This window comes from Nansenia antarctica (assembly GCF_963989245.1).
Source record: "Nansenia antarctica genome assembly, chromosome: 11".
In the NCBI taxonomy this organism is placed as follows: Eukaryota; Metazoa; Chordata; class Actinopteri; order Argentiniformes; family Microstomatidae; genus Nansenia; species Nansenia antarctica.
The window spans coordinates 17,409,289-17,428,204 of record NC_137681.1 but is presented as its reverse complement, the minus strand read 5'-3'; the positions used below and the strand labels follow the sequence as shown (position 1 = coordinate 17,428,204).

The window sequence follows — 18,916 nt, the reverse complement described above, 5'->3', positions numbered from 1 at the left end:
CCACTATTCTCTGTTCAACGATAGTAACCCCCTTGACGCTTGATCTGCACCTGATGCTGGCCCTAGAGGGCAGATTATGACGTCAGTTTTATTTTTTAACACTTTCTGTGTAACAAGCATACATTTCTCTACTCTTTCTCTTTTCTTGAACTGAATTGGTGCTTTGTGCTTCAGGTCCTGTGGAGACAACTTTCCCTGGTCATGCTTGCTGTGTCCCTAGGCACATCCATGACCATGTAGTGTCTAGTCTCGTGGTTCCAACCATGGAGGTAGAAAATCGGTGGACAGGCTTATTGTAATGCATGGAATCGAATGAGGAATATAAAAACACACGACGTCCTTCGATTTCTGCCTCAACCAGCCTCGGTGTGAACCCGTGCCAACCCCCTGCACGCTGGTCTCAACAAGTCTCTGTTGGCAGGAACTGGCAGGGGAGCTTTTTTGGCGCTTGTCAGTTTCACGTTTTAGTGTATCCTCAATTTAAGCCCAATCCTTTCCACAGCCACAGGCTGCTCTCTCTACTTAACTCCTCAGAGAAGCTAAATCCTGCTCCACCACATTTACCAGTTGTCAAGGACATCGGCTACTTGAATCGTACATTAAATCTTTTGATCTGTGTTTTATTTCGGTAACTACAGTGGGGAGAACAAGTATTTGATACACTGCTGATTTTGCAGGTTTTCCCACTTAGAAAGAATGTAGAGGTCTGTAATTTTTATCATAGGTACACTTCAACTGTGAGAGACGGAATCTAAAACAAAAATCCAGAAAATCACATTGTATGACTTTTAAATAATTAATTTGCATTTTATTGTATGAAATAAGTATTTGATCACCTACCAACCAGTAATAATTCCAGCTCTCACAGACCTGTTAGTTTTTCTTTAAGAAGCCCTCCTATTCTCCACTCATTACCTGTATTAACTGCACCAGTTTGAACTCGTTACCTTTATAAAAGACACACTCCACACACTCAATCAATCAGACCCCAACCTCTCCACAATGGGCAAGACCAAAGAGCTTTTTTTTATTTTTATTATTTATTTTTTGGCTGTGAGAGTCAATTTATTTAAGCCCGCTGATTTAGGTGAATTTACCCTTGAACGTGTCACCTTAACCATCAACGCAACAATTGCCCCCCCTGAGAGATTTGGCAGGAGCCGCCACTGATGCCCTCATCTCTCTCTGAAGATCCCTCCTTGAGCAGGGGATCCAATCCAGGATTGAGGGGGGCGATGGTCTCTGATTAATCCAGTTTGAGTCCTGTTGGAAGGCCTGATGTGGACTCCCCTGTGTGTGGCAGTCTGTCCTGCGATCCTTGCTGAATGGTTGATGCCACCTTGTCCACTTCTATGCCATATTGGGTATCTACGGCTGATGATCGCTCAAGCTTGGCATGTTCAGGCTGGGTGCTATCCCTTTTCTTGTCATTAGAGGGCAGGCTGCCCCTGTCTGCCTGGGCCCTGGTGGTCTTCCTTAGTGCATTGCCCTTCATCATAGCCAACAGGTGGTCCAACATGATGCAGCCCTCCTCCTGGACTGGGGGGGCTTTACGAATTATTTTTCCGTTCTCCCCCCTCGGTCTCTTGGCGTCATCCTCCTCTTGCTGTTTCTTCCTCTTCTCTGCCTTGATGGCCTGCTCTCTCCAGGTCTGGTTTTCCTTGATTGCTTTAAGGAAGAGTCCTCTGAAGGTCTTGATGGTGTTGAACAGCTCCTCTAGTGAGAGGCGGGACGTGTCCTCACACAGATACTCTGCTAGCTCTTCCTTCTTCTTTTTGATGGAGGCAAAGAGCTCCTGCAGCTTCTCACAGGCCTCCAGGTTCCCCTTCATAGCAGTGAGATACTGCTGCTTGATATCCTCCTGAGAAGAAGAGGACACTTTTTTCTCAGAACCCTTCAACCATTTGACCAGTGAGCTCGACTCTGCCTGAATAGAATCCACATTTATTCTAGCAGCCTTTTCACAGATCTCTAGATCATCCGGAAGGTTCAGCAAGTCAGCATGGGTTTTCTCCGCCTCCTCCAGGATGTGATGGAGCAATGTGATACGGGACTTGTTGGCTTTGGTATCTGTGAGCTTCAGCAAGGTGCTGATCTTGAAGCCATCTGCATTGCCTATGTGACTCCCATAGTTGAGGAAGTTTCCAATGTCAAGTATGAGCTTGCAGAAACTTGGAAGGCGGGTGCTCTCCTTCAAACTCTCACAGGCTGCGTCCAGCAGCTCAGCTTTGGGTTGCAGCATCTTTAACACAGAAGGGGTCTCCTCACAGAGAAGCATGCACTCGATCCTCATGGTGTAGCATGAAACTGATAGGAGCTCGAGGTAGAACCGATCCACACCGGCCAGCTTCTCTATCTCCCCTTGGTATGACTTGAGGTTCTCAATCTCATGTTTCTCCGGCAGTAACGTCTGCATCTGTTTCAGCACCTCGACGTCAAACTTGGAACGGTCCCCATTTTGGATCATAGCTACAAAGTCTTTATGTGAGCATCTGAACTGCTTCAAGAATATGTTCAAATCTAGATTTTTCTTGGCATCAATGAAGGATATCTCTTTGGGCTCTCGTTTGACCGTAGTGTTGGTACTTTTGGCCTTTGAGTCAGTCACTGGCAGACAGAAGAGCTCCTCAATGCTGGAGTAGTCAGGTTCCAGGGAATCAGACTGCACTGACGACCACATGGATTGGCTTTCAGACACCACTCTGGAGGGCAGCTTCTGCCAGTTGAGCTTCTTCATGCGCAGTGTGGGACAGCGGCTGGCCTTGGGGAGAGGAGCGTTCTGGGGCACAATAATACCTCCTCCAATACCTGGGGGAGGGGGTGGTGGGGGAGGGGGGCCCATACCAGGCAGGGGAGGGGGAGGTGGGGGGCCCATACCAGGCAGGGGAGGGGGAGGTGGGGGGCCCATACCAGGCAGGGGAGGGGGAGGAGGTGGACCTCCCTGCCCCATCCCTGGTAGAGGTGGTGGAGGAGGAGGTGGCATCCCAGGTAAAGGAGGAGGTGGTGGGGGTGCACCATAAGTGGTGCCTGGCAGGGGTGGGGGTGGGGGAGGAGGAGGGTTTGGGGTAGCAGCAGGAAGTGGAGGGGGAGGAGGGGGAGGAGGGGGAGTTACGGAAGCCATGTCTGATTGGTTGGTTGTGCTGCCGAGCAAGTCTGTCTGGATTGCCCTGTTGGTGGTCTTGGTCTTGGGACTGGCTGAGATCTGTTGTCTCTTGGAAGAGAGCAGGCGCTCCATCAAACGTTCAGCGGAGTCCATTTGTGAGTCGTGGGCCAGCAGAGTGGCACGTACAGCCAGGGCCTCCAGGGTCAGCCACACGTCTCCCCGTCCTGGAGCCACCAGCAGCAGAGCCTGCAGGATGGACAGCAGCTGGACAGAGGCTGGGGAGCTGCTCACTTTGGTGAGGAGGGAGGTGAAGACCTCCTGGTGACTGCTCATGTCGATGCCTCCGTACACCCTCTCCATCTCCTCCGCATCCTCGGCCATGGAATCCTCAAAGGCCTCACACTGGATGTTCAGGTCCAGGTCCTCAGTCTCCCTGTTACATAAACACACATGCACATATGCACGCACACGCACACACAACATAGGTATTGATGTTTGGGAAATCTTACAGAAAGTGACTGTGACTGTTGTTCCACCAACATTTGATTAGCATTTAATGCATCCCACACCTACCTCAGCATTGGCAGTATATCCAAAACTGGAAAATACATAATTAAGATGAATCCCAGTACTTTCAATATCTCAATATCTCTATATTATCTCAATGGCCAATGCACACAGTGTTTTTGTAGCACTGTCAAATGTTGCAAATGTTGTAATAGTTTCTTATTGCATCACAATGGGACAATTGGAAAAACTTCAACATTCTAAATTGCCTGACACAGAAGAGCTTGCCTTGAAAACGCCTTGTCTAATGGTTTCTATTTTATTTTTTAAAATAATTTTTTTACTTTCTTTTTATTGAGATGTTACAGATATACAAAAATAATACTTTTCAGTTTTGGTTTGTTTTTACACAAAACACAAACATGTCCCAACCCCCCCCCCCCCCCCCCCCCCCCCCCACAAAATCCCAAGTGGTGCATCCCAGGACGAAGGATATAAATAAACAACAATAAATAATAATAATAATAATAACAGTGGTGATAGGTAATGAAGACAGTACAGGTAAGTAATCAAAGAGATAAAGAGAAATAAAGTGCAATTCATTTGTAAGTGAGGATAGATGAGATGGTCGTGTTGGTCTGTGATACCATGTCTGTTATGATTGTAATATGTCCCTCTCTAGAACGAGATGATGTATCTCTAGGGGTTTATCCTGATAAATAGATTCACAACATATGTCATCACTCAGCATCCAGCGCACTTGCATTGTCAGGGAGGGTTTTTAGTTTGTTGAAATAGGATATTATTGGGTTCCAGGTGAAATAAAAGCGGTCTTTGGACCCCCTAAGTGTATATTTAATCTTTTCAAGTTTCAAGTGAAGCATAAGGTCAGTCAACCATAAGGAGGAATTCGGTGGTTTGGGGGATGTCCAACAAAGCAAAATCCTCCGTCGAGCAAGTAGAGTGGCAAATGCCACAATGTCTTTATGCTTGTTAATAATCTGTTGGTCAGTTGGCGCTATGCCAAAGATAGCTGAGTAGGCGTTAGGTTGCAGGTTCAGATCTAGTGCCTGTGAGAGGGTCCTGAAAACTGCTGACCACTAATCAAATAATAAGGGACATGACCAAAACATGTGTGTTAGCGTTGCCGGAGCGTTATGACATCTGCTACAATTCTCATCCACGTCAGGATAGATTCTGGCTAGCCTAGATTTGGAAAGGTGAATTCGGTGCAAGACCTTAAATTGGATTAAGCCTAGTCTAGCACATGATGTGCTCCCGTTAACTCTCGTCAGAGCCTCAGTCCAGGAGTCATCGGGTATTACGTCCCCTCCTGCCATTTCTCTTTAATTTTGTGGAGGGAAGTGTCTCCGAGGGATGATATGCTAGAGTAAATACTTGATATTAGGCCTTTTAGATTGGGAGGAATTTGGAGGATATCATCTATAGCAGAAGGTTGTGGTGCATTTGGGAAGTTTGGATCCAAACTTTTAATGAAATGTCGGACCTGGAGGTATCGAAAATAACTTGAGCGGGGAAGGTTGAATTTTTGAGAGAGGTGATTAAAGGTCGAGAAGACGCCCTCAGTATAGAGATCTTTAAATTTGGAGAGACCGAGTCTTTTCCATAAGGCGAAAGCATTGTCTATTCTGGCGGGGACAAAAAGGTGGTTATTGCAGATAGGGGCTAGGTTGGAGAAATCTTTTAAACCAAAGTGGCGTCGAAATTGTGACCATATTCGTAATGTATTAACAACAACAGGGTTAGAGGTGTAGTGTGGGGGCAGATAGAGGGAGTTTGGAGGTAATCAAGGCGGAGAGGGATGTTGAAAGACATGACTCATTTTCTATTTCGCACCAAGACGGCTGTGGTGAATGGACCCAGTATATGATTTTCTGAATATTGGCAGCCCAGTGATAATAAAGCAAATTTGGTAGGCCCAGTCCGCCCTGGGACCGATGTCGCTGTAGAAGTCTTTTCTGTATTCTAGGGACTTTACCCCCCCCAAATGAAAGATGATATGGACTTATCTATGGACGAGAAGAAGGACTTTGGGAGGAATATAGGGAGACATTGGAAAAGGTAGAGGAATCGGGGTAGAACGTTCATCTTAATGCTTAATACAGTTGATCTTCCCTGCAAGTGATAAATTAATGGACCTCCATTTCTGTAAATCATCTTTTAATTTATTAACAAGGGGCGTGAAGTTTTTTTCATGTAGTTTAGAGAAGGACCGTGTAATATTAATTCCCAAATATTTGAAGCCAGATTTAGACAAATGGAAGGGCAAGTCACATTGTGGGATTGCGAGATCTAGGTTGTTCACTGGAAAACATTCGCTCTTAGTGAGGTTGATCTTGTATCCCGAAAAGCTACCAAATCTATGCAGCATCTGAACTATATGGGAAATGCATTGCACCGGTTCAGATACATACAACAGTAAGTCGTCGGCATATAGCGCCACCTTGTGTTCCTTCCCCCATCTAGAAATTCCATTTATTATTGGAGAAGATTTTAACATGATAGACAGAGGTTCGATGGCGAATGAGAATAGGAGTGGGCTCAGCGGGCACCCCTGGCGTGTCCCTCTCGACAATGAGAAAAACGTGGAGCGTTTCCCGTTCGTAACTACCGATGCCTTAGGACAGGGGTCGGCAATAGGCGGCCCGTGGGCCATTGCTGGCCCGTCACCAATAATATTTGGCCCAGCAGATTATTTTGAGAATCCACTTTTTATTTTTTATTTTTTTTATTTTTTTATAATAATATCGGACCGACAGTCCCACATATAGCGCCTATAATGTCCGAATAGAGAATCGAACTCCACCTGAATAATGCTTATTGTACTTTTATCCATGTTGAGAGTGAATGACACAGGGACAGACAATCAGGCAGCAAGGTGCACCGAAGCGCACTGACGCTGAACCCCTCAGAGTGAATCATAAGCAGGTGGACAACGCGTCACGGTGCTGAAATAGCCGACATACCGTGTGTGGTTTGAACAAAATAACACGAGCTCAGTAAGCCATTCAAACGTAATGTTTACGTATATGTGACTGCAACACACATATGAACAGTAACAACGCAAATTCTGTTTAATTTTCTGAAAAACATTGAAAACAAAATCGGCGCAAACAAAAAGCATCTCCCATCGGTCAGTATTTGCTTGATATCTGGTGATATTGACGTCACTTTAATCCACAGGCAGTTCTCAAGGTTTTTATGCATCCATCGATTCCTCTCGTGCGTCTTTATCGCATTCATTGACGAAAAGGACGACTCGCGTATAGAAAGGGAACATTGTGAGCACGGAAAATGTCTCTCACAACGGCTTTGCATTGATGAAACCAGGTAGGATGAACGTATAGTTCGCTGTCCATTCCTCTTTAAATGCCCTGTTTCCACCGTCAACTTTCCTCTTTAGACCTTTGGAGAGTGACATTATGTTTCTCTTGCTAGCAGGTTAAATGTTTGGCTAACTTCACCCGGCACGCAAACAACCAATCCAATAATAATAATGTGACCTTGTCTGGGAGGAGGGGGGAATAATTATCAGAATGAAACTGTTACATAATTATTAGAATAAGTTAGGCTACGCTACATCGTCAGTCCACACATTTATTATTCAAAAATATGGAAAAGTGTGAAACTACGTTTCAACGTTGTTGAGAATCACAACACAAACTCGCTAATCAAGCCAAAATACTGCAACATAATGGATTGGACAGCTACCTAGTTAACTAGAACACTACTTTACATTGTTAGCAGGTTCACAAAACAAGCTGTGTTAGTTGACTAGCGATGTGTACAGTCGAAAGAAAAGTCAAAGCATTAGAACGTGTCACATTTTAAAACAATCAATTACTTAAATTAGCCTTTGATTATGTTCGGGCCCGCCATCTAGTGGCTCAAAAAAAAATTGGCCCGAGGCCAAACCTAATTGCCGACCCCTGCCTTAGGAGATGAGTATAGTAGTCTGATCCATGCAATAAAAGTGGGTCCAAAGCCAAAAGCTTTCAGACATTCAAATAAGTACGCCCACTCCACTCTGTCAAAAGCCTTCTCCGCATCCAGGGAGAGAACCACCTCAGGTACCTCCTCGGACGTAGGAGAATGTACGACATTTAGAAGGTTTCGGATGTTAGAGAATGAGTGGCGGCCCAGCATGAAGCCAGTTTGATCAGGGGAGATCACCTCGTCTGTGACGGACTCTAGACGCCGGGCGAGTGCTTTAGCTAATATCTTGACATCGCTGTTGAGCAGCGAGATGGGGCGATGTGAACCACACTCCGTTCTGTCTTTCCCTGGTTTCGGTAAAAGGGTTATGAATGCCTCTGTTAGCGTCTGTGGCAGGGCCTCATTATCCATTGAGTCATTGAACATTTCTAAGATGAGCGGAGTTAATTTGGTTGAGAATTTTTTGTAGAATTCGATGGGGTATCCATCAGGGCCCGGGGCCTTACTACTTTGCATAGCTGTGATTGCATTATAAATGTCGGTGTCTTGGAAGGGTAGTTCAAGTTCTGCTTTATGAACAGGGTTGATAACAGGGGCATTTAAATTTGTGAAGAAATGTTGCATATTGGTATCATCATTGGGTGCCTCAGAAGTGTACAATTTGGAATAAAATGCCCTAAAAGTCTCATTGATTTCGAGGGGGTCAGTTGTAAGCTCCCCATTTTCTCTTTTAATTTGTGGAATCTGTTGGTCAGAGGATTTACATTTTAATTGATGCGCTAACATTCTACCAGCCTTTTCCCCATGCTCATAAACAAAGCCTCGTGATTTCAGCAGCATACGTTCTGTCTTATCGGATGTTAATAACTCGTATTTGGCTTTGAGATTCAGCTTATTTTTGTAAAGCTCCGGGGTGGGAGAGTCAGAGTATTGATGATCTATGTCAATCATTGAGTTGAGAAGTTGCTCCTGTTCTTGCCTCCTAGCTTTGTTCAGCCTAGATGTGTATGCAATAATGTCCCCCCTTATTACTACTTTAAGGGTCTGCCAGAGCAGGGAGGGAGAAACAGTGTCGTCCCTATTGGTTTCCAAGAAATTGTCTATGGCAGTTGAAATCATTTGGCAGAATTCTTTATCTGTTAGTAGTGTGGTATCAAGTCTCCATGGAGCGCGGTCAGAGTAGTTAAGTGGGAAGGACAGATCCAATAGTACTGGGGCATGGTCAGATTCAATTATGGTTGAATATTCTACGTTTTTGACAAAGGGAAGTAGTGTTCTGTCTATAAAGAAGTAATCAATTCTGCTATACGAATGGTGGACGTGTGAAAAAAACGAGAATTTTTTATCGTGAGGAAATTGGAAGCGCCATGGATCGACACATCCAATTTGGTCCATGAACGCTGACAACATTTTAGCTAGGGATGTCCCGATCCCACTTTTTCACTACCGATACCGATACCGATACCTGGGCTTCGGGTATCGGCGATACCGATACCGATCCGATATTTGTATACATTTTTTGACCCCTGAATATTATATATATATATATATTTTTTTTCTTCCTAACACCAGGGGAGCCACCCCTCCTAAATTTCGTTGTTTGGTACCTGTACTGTAGCAATGACAATAAAGACCATTCATTCATTCAAATACCTCCCCAGTATATAGTCCACACCAACAACAGTTAAATTAAAGACTGCCAGCCTTTATTAAAGCAACAAAAATAGTACTCTGCAGTACTCAGTGACCGTATGTCAATATTTTTTTTAAAATAATGTTACTTTTCATTTGCACCTGATGCTGGCCCATTAGGGGTAACTTATAACTAATGCCCTCGATATTTTGATGTTTTACTTTCAGACGAGCCTTGTCTGTGCCATCTTAAAGCCACTATTCTCTGTTCAACGATAGTAACCCCCTTGACGCTTGATCTGCACCTGATGCTGGCCCTAGAGGGCAGATTATGACGTCAGTTTTATTTTTTAACACTTTCTGTGTAACAAGCATACATTTCTCTACTCTTTCTCTTTTCTTGAACTGAATTGGTGCTTTGTGCTTCAGGTCCTGTGGAGACAACTTTCCCTGGTCATGCTTGCTGTGTCCCTAGGCACATCCATGACCATGTAGTGTCTAGTCTCGTGGTTCCAACCATGGAGGTAGAAAATCGGTGGACAGGCTTATTGTAATGCATGGAATCGAATGAGGAATATAAAAACACACGACGTCCTTCGATTTCTGCCTCAACCAGCCTCGGTGTGAACCCGTGCCAACCCCCTGCACGCTGGTCTCAACAAGTCTCTGTTGGCAGGAACTGGCAGGGGAGCTTTTTTGGCGCTTGTCAGTTTCACGTTTTAGTGTATCCTCAATTTAAGCCCAATCCTTTCCACAGCCACAGGCTGCTCTCTCTACTTAACTCCTCAGAGAAGCTAAATCCTGCTCCACCACATTTACCAGTTGTCAAGGACATCGGCTACTTGAATCGTACATTAAATCTTTTGATCTGTGTTTTATTTCGGTAACTACAGTGGGGAGAACAAGTATTTGATACACTGCTGATTTTGCAGGTTTTCCCACTTAGAAAGAATGTAGAGGTCTGTAATTTTTATCATAGGTACACTTCAACTGTGAGAGACGGAATCTAAAACAAAAATCCAGAAAATCACATTGTATGACTTTTAAATAATTAATTTGCATTTTATTGTATGAAATAAGTATTTGATCACCTACCAACCAGTAATAATTCCAGCTCTCACAGACCTGTTAGTTTTTCTTTAAGAAGCCCTCCTATTCTCCACTCATTACCTGTATTAACTGCACCAGTTTGAACTCGTTACCTTTATAAAAGACACACTCCACACACTCAATCAATCAGACCCCAACCTCTCCACAATGGGCAAGACCAAAGAGCTTTTTTTTATTTTTATTATTTATTTTTTGGCTGTGAGAGTCAATTTATTTAAGCCCGCTGATTTAGGTGAATTTACCCTTGAACGTGTCACCTTAACCATCAACGCAACAATTGCCCCCCCTGAGAGATTTGGCAGGAGCCGCCACTGATGCCCTCATCTCTCTCTGAAGATCCCTCCTTGAGCAGGGGATCCAATCCAGGATTGAGGGGGGCGATGGTCTCTGATTAATCCAGTTTGAGTCCTGTTGGAAGGCCTGATGTGGACTCCCCTGTGTGTGGCAGTCTGTCCTGCGATCCTTGCTGAATGGTTGATGCCACCTTGTCCACTTCTATGCCATATTGGGTATCTACGGCTGATGATCGCTCAAGCTTGGCATGTTCAGGCTGGGTGCTATCCCTTTTCTTGTCATTAGAGGGCAGGCTGCCCCTGTCTGCCTGGGCCCTGGTGGTCTTCCTTAGTGCATTGCCCTTCATCATAGCCAACAGGTGGTCCAACATGATGCAGCCCTCCTCCTGGACTGGGGGGGCTTTACGAATTATTTTTCCGTTCTCCCCCCTCGGTCTCTTGGCGTCATCCTCCTCTTGCTGTTTCTTCCTCTTCTCTGCCTTGATGGCCTGCTCTCTCCAGGTCTGGTTTTCCTTGATTGCTTTAAGGAAGAGTCCTCTGAAGGTCTTGATGGTGTTGAACAGCTCCTCTAGTGAGAGGCGGGACGTGTCCTCACACAGATACTCTGCTAGCTCTTCCTTCTTCTTTTTGATGGAGGCAAAGAGCTCCTGCAGCTTCTCACAGGCCTCCAGGTTCCCCTTCATAGCAGTGAGATACTGCTGCTTGATATCCTCCTGAGAAGAAGAGGACACTTTTTTCTCAGAACCCTTCAACCGTTTGACCAGTGAGCTCGACTCTGCCTGAATAGAATCCACATTTATTCTAGCAGCCTTTTCACAGATCTCTAGATCATCCGGAAGGTTCAGCAAGTCAGCATGGGTTTTCTCCGCCTCCTCCAGGATGTGATGGAGCAATGTGATACGGGACTTGTTGGCTTTGGTATCTGTGAGCTTCAGCAAGGTGCTGATCTTGAAGCCATCTGCATTGCCTATGTGACTCCCATAGTTGAGGAAGTTTCCAATGTCAAGTATGAGCTTGCAGAAACTTGGAAGGCGGGTGCTCTCCTTCAAACTCTCACAGGCTGCGTCCAGCAGCTCAGCTTTGGGTTGCAGCATCTTTAACACAGAAGGGGTCTCCTCACAGAGAAGCATGCACTCGATCCTCATGGTGTAGCATGAAACTGATAGGAGCTCGAGGTAGAACCGATCCACACCGGCCAGCTTCTCTATCTCCCCTTGGTATGACTTGAGGTTCTCAATCTCATGTTTCTCCGGCAGTAACGTCTGCATCTGTTTCAGCACCTCGACGTCAAACTTGGAACGGTCCCCATTTTGGATCATAGCTACAAAGTCTTTATGTGAGCATCTGAACTGCTTCAAGAATATGTTCAAATCTAGATTTTTCTTGGCATCAATGAAGGATATCTCTTTGGGCTCTCGTTTGACCGTAGTGTTGGTACTTTTGGCCTTTGAGTCAGTCACTGGCAGACAGAAGAGCTCCTCAATGCTGGAGTAGTCAGGTTCCAGGGAATCAGACTGCACTGACGACCACATGGATTGGCTTTCAGACACCACTCTGGAGGGCAGCTTCTGCCAGTTGAGCTTCTTCATGCGCAGTGTGGGACAGCGGCTGGCCTTGGGGAGAGGAGCGTTCTGGGGCACAATAATACCTCCTCCAATACCTGGGGGAGGGGGTGGTGGGGGAGGGGGGCCCATACCAGGCAGGGGAGGGGGAGGTGGGGGGCCCATACCAGGCAGGGGAGGGGGAGGTGGGGGGCCCATACCAGGCAGGGGAGGGGGAGGAGGTGGACCTCCCTGCCCCATCCCTGGTAGAGGTGGTGGAGGAGGAGGTGGCATCCCAGGTAAAGGAGGAGGTGGTGGGGGTGCACCATAAGTGGTGCCTGGCAGGGGTGGGGGTGGGGGAGGAGGAGGGTTTGGGGTAGCAGCAGGAAGTGGAGGGGGAGGAGGGGGAGGAGGGGGAGTTACGGAAGCCATGTCTGATTGGTTGGTTGTGCTGCCGAGCAAGTCTGTCTGGATTGCCCTGTTGGTGGTCTTGGTCTTGGGACTGGCTGAGATCTGTTGTCTCTTGGAAGAGAGCAGGCGCTCCATCAAACGTTCAGCGGAGTCCATTTGTGAGTCGTGGGCCAGCAGAGTGGCACGGACAGCCAGGGCCTCCAGGGTCAGCCACACGTCTCCCCGTCCTGGAGCCACCAGCAGCAGAGCCTGCAGGATGGACAGCAGCTGGACAGAGGCTGGGGAGCTGCTCACTTTGGTGAGGAGGGAGGTGAAGACCTCCTGGTGACTGCTCATGTCGATGCCTCCGTACACCCTCTCCATCTCCTCCGCATCCTCGGCCATGGAATCCTCAAAGGCCTCACACTGGATGTTCAGGTCCAGGTCCTCAGTCTCCCTGTTACATAAACACACATGCACATATGCACGCACACGCACACACAACATAGGTATTGATGTTTGGGAAATCTTACAGAAAGTGACTGTGACTGTTGTTCCACCAACATTTGATTAGCATTTAATGCATCCCACACCTACCTCAGCATTGGCAGTATATCCAAAACTGGAAAATACATAATTAAGATGAATCCCAGTACTTTCAATATCTCAATATCTCTATATTATCTCAATGGCCAATGCACACAGTGTTTTTGTAGCACTGTCAAATGTTGCAAATGTTGTAATAGTTTCTTATTGCATCACAATGGGACAATTGGAAAAACTTCAACATTCTAAATTGCCTGACACAGAAGAGCTTGCCTTGAAAACGCCTTGTCTAATGGTTTCTATTTTATTTTTTTAAATAATTTTTTTACTTTCTTTTTATTGAGATGTTACAGATATACAAAAATAATACTTTTCAGTTTTGGTTTGTTTTTACACAAAACACAAACATGTCCCAACCCCCCCCCCCCCACACACAAAATCCCAAGTGGTGCATCCCAGGACGAAGGATATAAATAAACAACAATAAATAATAATAATAATAATAACAGTGGTGATAGGTAATGAAGACAGTACAGGTAAGTAATCAAAGAGATAAAGAGAAATAAAGTGCAATTCATTTGTAAGTGAGGATAGATGAGATGGTCGTGTTGGTCTGTGATACCATGTCTGTTATGATTGTAATATGTCCCTCTCTAGAACGAGATGATGTATCTCTAGGGGTTTATCCTGATAAATAGATTCACAACATATGTCATCACTCAGCATCCAGCGCACTTGCATTGTCAGGGAGGGTTTTTAGTTTGTTGAAATAGGATATTATTGGGTTCCAGGTGAAATAAAAGCGGTCTTTGGACCCCCTAAGTGTATATTTAATCTTTTCAAGTTTCAAGTGAAGCATAAGGTCAGTCAACCATAAGGAGGAATTCGGTGGTTTGGGGGATGTCCAACAAAGCAAAATCCTCCGTCGAGCAAGTAGAGTGGCAAATGCCACAATGTCTTTATGCTTGTTAATAATCTGTTGGTCAGTTGGCGCTATGCCAAAGATAGCTGAGTAGGCGTTAGGTTGCAGGTTCAGATCTAGTGCCTGTGAGAGGGTCCTGAAAACTGCTGACCAATAATCAAATAATAAGGGACATGACCAAAACATGTGTGTTAGCGTTGCCGGAGCGTTATGACATCTGCTACAATTCTCATCCACGTCAGGATAGATTCTGGCTAGCCTAGATTTGGAAAGGTGAATTCGGTGCAAGACCTTAAATTGGATTACGCCTAGTCTAGCACATGATGTGCTCCCGTTAACTCTCGTCAGAGCCTCAGTCCAGGAGTCATCGGGTATTACGTCCCCTAGCTCCTCCTGCCATTTCTCTTTAATTTTGTGGAGGGAAGTGTCTCCGAGGGATGATATGCTAGAGTAAATACTTGATATTAGGCCTTTTAGATTGGGAGGAATTTGGAGGATATCATCTATAGCAGAAGGTTGTGGTGCATTTGGGAAGTTTGGATCCAAACTTTTAATGAAATGTCGGACCTGGAGGTATCGAAAATAACTTGAGCGGGGAAGGTTGAATTTTTGAGAGAGGTGATTAAAGGTCGAGAAGACGCCCTCAGTATAGAGATCTTTAAATTTGGAGAGACCGAGTCTTTTCCATAAGGCGAAAGCATTGTCTATTCTGGCGGGGACAAAAAGGTGGTTATTGCAGATAGGGGCTAGGTTGGAGAAATCTTTTAAACCAAAGTGGCGTCGAAATTGTGACCATATTCGTAATGTATTAACAACAACAGGGTTAGAGGTGTAGTGTGGGGCAGATAGAGGGAGTTTGGAGGTAATCAAGGCGGAGAGGGATGTTGAAAGACATGACTCATTTTCTATTTCGCACCAAGACGGCTGTGGTGAATGGACCCAGTATATGATTTTCTGAATATTGGCAGCCCAGTGATAATAAAGCAAATTTGGTAGGCCCAGTCCGCCCTGGGACCGATGTCGCTGTAGAAGTCTTTTCTGTATTCTAGGGACTTTACCCCCCCCAAATGAAAGATGATATGGACTTATCTATGGACGAGAAGAAGGACTTTGGGAGGAATATAGGGAGACATTGGAAAAGGTAGAGGAATCGGGGTAGAACGTTCATCTTAATGCTTAATACAGTTGATCTTCCCTGCCAGTGATAAATTAATGGACCTCCATTTCTGTAAATCATCTTTTAATTTATTAACAAGGGGCGTGAAGTTTTTTTCATGTAGTTTAGAGAAGGACCGTGTAATATTAATTCCCAAATATTTGAAGCCAGATTTAGACAAATGGAAGGGCAAGTCACATTGTGGGATTGCGAGATCTAGGTTGTTCACTGGAAAACATTCGCTCTTAGTGAGGTTGATCTTGTATCCCGAAAAGCTACCAAATCTATGCAGCATCTGAACTATATGGGAAATGCATTGCACCGGTTCAGATACATACAACAGTAAGTCGTCGGCATATAGCGCCACCTTGTGTTCCTTCCCCCATCTAGAAATTCCATTTATTATTGGAGAAGATTTTAACATGATAGACAGAGGTTCGATGGCGAATGAGAATAGGAGTGGGCTCAGCGGGCACCCCTGGCGTGTCCCTCTCGACAATGAGAAAAATGTGGAGCGTTTCCCGTTCGTAACTACCGATGCCTTAGGACAGGGGTCGGCAATAGGCGGCCCGTGGGCCATTGCTGGCCCGTCACCAATAATATTTGGCCCAGCAGATTATTTTGAGAATCCACTTTTTATTTTTTATTTTTTTTATTTTTTTATAATAATATCGGACCGACAGTCCCACATATAGCGCCTATAATGTCCGAATAGAGAATCGAACTCCACCTGAATAATGCTTATTGTACTTTTATCCATGTTGAGAGTGAATGACACAGGGACAGACAATCAGGCAGCAAGGTGCACCGAAGCGCACTGACGCTGAACCCCTCAGAGTGAATCATAAGCAGGTGGACAACGCGTCACGGTGCTGAAATAGCCGACATACCGTGTGTGGTTTGAACAAAATAACACGAGCTCAGTAAGCCATTCAAACGTAATGTTTACGTATATGTGACTGCAACACACATATGAACAGTAACAACGCAAATTCTGTTTAATTTTCTGAAAAACATTGAAAACAAAATCGGCGCAAACAAAAAGCATCTCCCATCGGTCAGTATTTGCTTGATATCTGGTGATATTGACGTCACTTTAATCCACAGGCAGTTCTCAAGGTTTTTATGCATCCATCGATTCCTCTCGTGCGTCTTTATCGCATTCATTGACGAAAAGGACGACTCGCGTATAGAAAGGGAACATTGTGAGCACGGAAAATGTCTCTCACAACGGCTTTGCATTGATGAAACCAGGTAGGATGAACGTATAGTTCGCTGTCCATTCCTCTTTAAATGCCCTGTTTCCACCGTCAACTTTCCTCTTTAGACCTTTGGAGAGTGACATTATGTTTCTCTTGCTAGCAGGTTAAATGTTTGGCTAACTTCACCCGGCACGCAAACAACCAATCCAATAATAATAATGTGACCTTGTCTGGGAGGAGGGGGGAATAATTATCAGAATGAAACTGTTACATAATTATTAGAATAAGTTAGGCTACGCTACATCGTCAGTCCACACATTTATTATTCAAAAATATGGAAAAGTGTGAAACTACGTTTCAACGTTGTTGAGAATCACAACACAAACTCGCTAATCAAGCCAAAATACTGCAACATAATGGATTGGACAGCTACCTAGTTAACTAGAACACTACTTTACATTGTTAGCAGGTTCACAAAACAAGCTGTGTTAGTTGACTAGCGATGTGTACAGTCGAAAGAAAAGTCAAAGCATTAGAACGTGTCACATTTTAAAACAATCAATTACTTAAATTAGCCTTTGATTATGTTCGGGCCCGCCATCTAGTGGCTCAAAAAAAAATTGGCCCGAGGCCAAACCTAATTGCCGACCCCTGCCTTAGGAGATGAGTATAGTAGTCTGATCCATGCAATAAAAGTGGGTCCAAAGCCAAAAGCTTTCAGACATTCAAATAAGTACGCCCACTCCACTCTGTCAAAAGCCTTCTCCGCATCCAGGGAGAGAACCACCTCAGGTACCTCCTCGGACGTAGGAGAATGTACGACATTTAGAAGGTTTCGGATGTTAGAGAATGAGTGGCGGCCCAGCATGAAGCCAGTTTGATCAGGGGAGATCACCTCGTCTGTGACGGACTCTAGACGCCGGGCGAGTGCTTTAGCTAATATCTTGACATCGCTGTTGAGCAGCGAGATGGGGCGATGTGAACCACACTCCGTTCTGTCTTTCCCTGGTTTCGGTAAAAGGGTTATGAATGCCTCTGTTAGCGTCTGTGGCAGGGCCTCATTATCCATTGAGTCATTGAACATTTCTAAGATGAGCGGAGTTAATTTGGTTGAGAATTTTTTGTAGAATTCGATGGGGTATCCATCAGGGCCCGGGGCCTTACTACTTTGCATAGCTGTGATTGCATTATAAATGTCGGTGTCTTGGAAGGGTAGTTCAAGTTCTGCTTTATGAACAGGGTTGATAACAGGGGCATTTAAATTTGTGAAGAAATGTTGCATATTGGTATCATCATTGGGTGCCTCAGAAGTGTACAATTTGGAATAAAATGCCCTAAAAGTCTCATTGATTTCGAGGGGGTCAGTTGTAAGCTCCCCATTTTCTCTTTTAATTTGTGGAATCTGTTGGTCAGAGGATTTACATTTTAATTGATGCGCTAACATTCTACCAGCCTTTTCCCCATGCTCATAAACAAAGCCTCGTGATTTCAGCAGCATACGTTCTGTCTTATCGGATGTTAATAACTCGTATTTGGCTTTGAGATTCAGCTTATTTTTGTAAAGCTCCGGGGTGGGAGAGTCAGAGTATTGATGATCTATGTCAATCATTGAGTTGAGAAGTTGCTCCTGTTCTTGCCTCCTAGCTTTGTTCAGCCTAGATGTGTATGCAATAATGTCCCCCCTTATTACTACTTTAAGGGTCTGCCAGAGCAGGGAGGGAGAAACAGTGTCGTCCCTATTGGTTTCCAAGAAATTGTCTATGGCAGTTGAAATCATTTGGCAGAATTCTTTATCTGTTAGTAGTGTGGTATCAAGTCTCCATGGAGCGCGGTCAGAGTAGTTAAGTGGGAAGGACAGATCCAATAGTACTGGGGCATGGTCAGATTCAATTATGGTTGAATATTCTACGTTTTTGACAAAGGGAAGTAGTGTTCTGTCTATAAAGAAGTAATCAATTCTGCTATACGAATGGTGGACGTGTGAAAAAAACGAGAATTTTTTATCGTGAGGAAATTGGAAGCGCCATGGATCGACACATCCAATTTGGTCCATGAACGCTGACAACATTTTAGCTAGGGATGTCCCGATCCCACTTTTTCACTACCGATACCGATACCGATACCTGGGCTTCGGGTATCGGCGATACCGATACCGATCCGATATTTGTATACATTTTTTGACCCCTGAATATTATATATATATATATATTTTTTTTCTTCCTAACACCAGGGGAGCCACCCCTCCTAAATTTCGTTGTTTGGTACCTGTACTGTAGCAATGACAATAAAGACCATTCATTCATTCAAATACCTCCCCAGTATATAGTCCACACCAACAACAGTTAAATTAAAGACTGCCAGCCTTTATTAAAGCAACAAAAATAGTACTCTGCAGTACTCAGTGACCGTATGTCAATATTTTTTTTAAAATAATGTTACTTTTCATTTGCACCTGATGCTGGCCCATTAGGGGTAACTTATAACTAATGCCCTCGATATTTTGATGTTTTACTTTCAGACGAGCCTTGTCTGTGCCATCTTAAAGCCACTATTCTCT

General features: G+C 44.8%; 1 protein-coding gene across 1 annotated transcript; it reads right to left on the bottom strand.

The window, feature by feature from the left end:
• Positions 1–14: 14 nt before the first annotated feature.
• On the bottom strand, positions 15–18,897 carry LOC308167924 (uncharacterized protein; the record flags this gene model as incomplete). The annotated part of the gene is made up of 4 exons (XM_080542401.1): positions 15–62; positions 1,373–3,532; positions 10,872–12,990; positions 18,884–18,897. The coding sequence occupies 4 exons, from the start codon at positions 18,895–18,897 to the stop codon at positions 15–17; spliced, it is 4,341 nt and encodes a 1,446-aa protein (XP_080398527.1).
• Positions 18,898–18,916: the final 19 nt, after the last annotated feature.